At 35.5% G+C, this 3,449-nt stretch overlaps 1 protein-coding gene across 3 annotated transcripts; it reads right to left on the bottom strand.

Annotated features, from left to right (window-relative positions):
- Positions 1 to 1,464: 1,464 nt before the first annotated feature.
- On the bottom strand, positions 1,465 to 3,206 carry LOC123439768 (protein CASPARIAN STRIP INTEGRITY FACTOR 1-like). 3 transcript variants are annotated; one of them, XM_045116447.1, is made up of 4 exons: positions 3,126 to 3,206; positions 2,950 to 3,031; positions 2,755 to 2,804; positions 1,465 to 1,865 (listed from the first exon to the last, which is right to left on the bottom strand). In XM_045116447.1, exons 2-4 carry the CDS (start codon positions 3,020 to 3,022, stop codon positions 1,731 to 1,733), a joined length of 258 nt encoding a protein of 85 aa, XP_044972382.1. In that variant the 5' UTR covers positions 3,023 to 3,031; positions 3,126 to 3,206; the 3' UTR covers positions 1,465 to 1,730. The 3 variants fall into 3 exon arrangements, with proteins under 3 accessions (XP_044972382.1, XP_044972383.1, XP_044972381.1); XM_045116448.1 differs by having other exon boundaries at positions 1,465 to 1,862; positions 2,950 to 3,182; XM_045116446.1 differs by having other exon boundaries at positions 2,950 to 3,179.
- Between the last annotated feature and the right edge of the window lie 243 nt (positions 3,207 to 3,449).

The following is a 3,449-nucleotide window of genomic DNA, read 5'->3' on the forward strand; positions in this document are numbered from 1 at the left end:
ATATAATGTTAGTTTATCTATTTAACTTTTTAAAATTCTGTTTATAATGTAATTTTAATCAATAGTGATGCGCACAATATAAATATGATGTTATTTTACCTATTTCACAATTTTAAAATTATATTTATGTCATAATTTTAATCAATAGCGCAGAATCAAAATTTTCATACCATGCCCGATCCATGTTGTTAATTAATCTGTTGTTTAATTATAATTGACAAATACTTTAAAAATTTATATCTTTTAAACTGTAACTCCAATTTTAAATTATTATATATGAACTTTGATTCAAAACATGTCTTGAATCGAAATATAATGTTAGTTTACTTTTTCTTAAATATCTATTTATAATGTAATTTGAATCTATAGTGATGCGTACAATATAAATATGGACGGCAGGCAGGGATGGAGCGAGAAAATATGGATGGCAGGCAGGGATGGAGGGTCAAAATCATAAGATACACATTCACAAAATTTAAACATGTAAATATAAAAATGTAGAATGGCTTAACTTTTGATTTTCGTATTGTCTAAGCATTTTTTTGAAGTGTCTAACCATATTTTTTTTGTACACCCGATGCAACGCACGGGCCTTTTTGCTAGTATATATATATAGAGAGAGAGAGAGTAATACTATTCATCATCCAAGATGTAGAATGATTTATTCTTCAACCGAGATAATCTTATGAATGTTTCACAAATAAATTTCGTTTTGTATACAAATAGCTACATGCATATTGATTCATCATGTAAAATTTGGCATAAGAAAACAAAAATGTCTGTGAAAAGACCAGAAAAAATGCATTTTATGTGTATTTTACACTATGTTTTTACGTTCGTAGCTTTACATATCATAAAATATTTTTTACGGCGATTTAATATTTTTCTTACGTTCTCTTTTCAGGTAAGAAGTAAAAAAATACGAGATGTAAAAATATGATGCATTAATGGTAAAATAGAGGGGGTAAAGAATAATTATTTCTCATCCAAGGTGACGAATAGCGCAATATATATAGTAATACTATTCATATAACCACAATCCTCAAGCATGCGTGAATAATGTAATGAAGAAAATACACAAGCCACAGAACAAACGTGAGCTAGTGATATGCTTTATAAAAATCAGAAATTGTTAGAGTTCAGTTTATGGTCGTTGAGTAGTGTTGTTCCAAAATTAGTTTAACTTGTGCAGAAAAAATGTCATCCTATTTGACAATCAAGACTACTTAACTTCTCAAATAAGAAAATAATCCGCGATGATATATGTATCTTTTTATGCTTTTGTGTTATCCACGACGCAATTTTAAAGGTTTTTTCCCAAACATATATCAACTAAGAGCATACAACCACTACCAAACGTTTTTGTACATCCAAAGGAGATAATGAAATGTGCAGGAGTAATCAACGAATATGCATGAGTACCAAACAAGAATGCATACTCCGGTGACTCTGCCAAAAAAAGGATGCACACACCAGGTATATATATCCACACAAAACCAGTGTACACATACATATACACACATATATAAGTTCCACACGCGTGTCATGCATTGATACATGATATACTATTTATTCGGGGACAAATAATATGCAGCACACATCATATTCTCGCATAGTATATGTATAGGAAAGCATTAACCCTGCCATCGGTGTCGAGATCTTGATCGTTGAAGCACGGAGCGGCAGTATATATCCAGCCGTCGATCTCGGATATATATGTAGATGATCAGTTAGTTAGGTATGTCCTTGAAGTGAGGCTTGGCCATGGTCGGAGTTGGGTCGTAGGTCCCGTAGTCGTTCGTCTTCACCTGCCTGAGGATTCTCCCGCCGTGCAGCACCACCAACACTTCGTCGTCTTCCTGCTGCTGCATGGATGATTCCATGCACGCATGCATGCACGAGAGTTAACGAGTGGTACAAACAATTAGCTCTTCTACTAGCTAACTAACAATACAAGAGCAATATTAATCAATTTTGTGAATGATAAATGCATTGTTCATTATAGAATCTGAAGCGTCTGTGCTAACTCGTCAAACAAAAAACTGCAGCTCGTCACTTTGCTGCACAGAAAAAAAAACGTGTTCTAGTCGAAGAAACTGCATCGATCAGTCTTATGCGTAGCTAGTGATCAACTTATGTTCCATGTCCTATTTATTCGATGACATTAGTAGATATGACTTGATATGAGTATTTCTTTCTCCAAATTTCTCACAGTAACTAATTATTAGTTGAGAGTAGATTTTTAGCTTCCGGGTGTCTAGGCAACCTCTATAAACAGTAAAATCAAAAAAAAATTATAAAAATCTGAAACTTTGCAGCATCAATGCTGATCAAACTTTGTAGGTGTTTGTAAATTTTCATACGAGAAAACTATTCGTGAAGCTCTACACACGAAAAAGATTTCAGTGCTTGAAGTTTTGAGCACTTTTAGCATAAAAATCTAAAACTTGTTTGTACATCTGTCTCTACAAGATATTTTGACATGATAATTTGCAAAAATGTATAAAGTTTGATCATCTTTGATGCTGCAAAGTTTCAGCCTTTTTTTATTTTGTTTTCTATTTCTTTTGATTTTACTGTTCATAGAGGGTGCCTAGGCATCCGGGTGCTATCACACCTTTCTCTTATTAGTTCCTTGTTCAATAAGAACGTCTTGCTAGGTAGCTAGCTAAAGGGAATCTAATATAACGACACAAATATGAGAATCCAAAGAATAGATGTATGCATCACTAGCTAGCTGGTTCATTTATATACCATCGTCGATCCTGCATCTTCTTCATTCATCAGCAACTTCCTCTGCGCTCCTGCCTCAAATAAACTCCAAAAAATCAGAACCGAAATAAAGTGATACAACCAACACTAATTCTTGGATGCACAAGAACGAACGAAGGTATACATGACCTAACTAAAAAGAAATAAATGCAATGACCATGTGGAGCTCTAGCTAACCAGCCATGGAGGACAAGAGAAGCGCCGCGCAGACGAAGACAAAGAGATAGTAGCTTGGCTTGTTGGCCTCCATGGCGCCGGCCTGCAGACAAGGAGAGCATGCAGCTACCTTTCCTCAGCTTCAAGAGAGCGAGAGACAGAAGGTAATGGCGGGGGAGAGAGGAGAGGAGCCTTTCCTTGGTTTGGACACAAAGGAACCAACACCCTGCAGATGTGAGTTGTCCGAAAGAACAGAATGGATTTAGTATTGATAACTATACAACTATTTCTCTGGGGTAGCATGATGGGGATGTGAATCTCAGTGGAGTGTGCTGCTTATTAAAACCAAAAGTGGGGAATAAAGGGATGGGTCAGAGCTTTCCCCATGGAGTTTTTCAGGGCCTTGTAGTCATCATCACACTAGACTTGCTGCTGCAGCTTGTTTGAATAACTAGCCCCAGAAGCTAAAGCAACTGACCAGGCAAATATATAAAATATCATATATACCATCTTCATTCCTG

This window comes from Hordeum vulgare, chromosome 3H, assembly GCF_904849725.1.
Source record: "Hordeum vulgare subsp. vulgare chromosome 3H, MorexV3_pseudomolecules_assembly, whole genome shotgun sequence".
Taxonomy (NCBI): Eukaryota; Viridiplantae; Streptophyta; class Magnoliopsida; order Poales; family Poaceae; genus Hordeum; species Hordeum vulgare.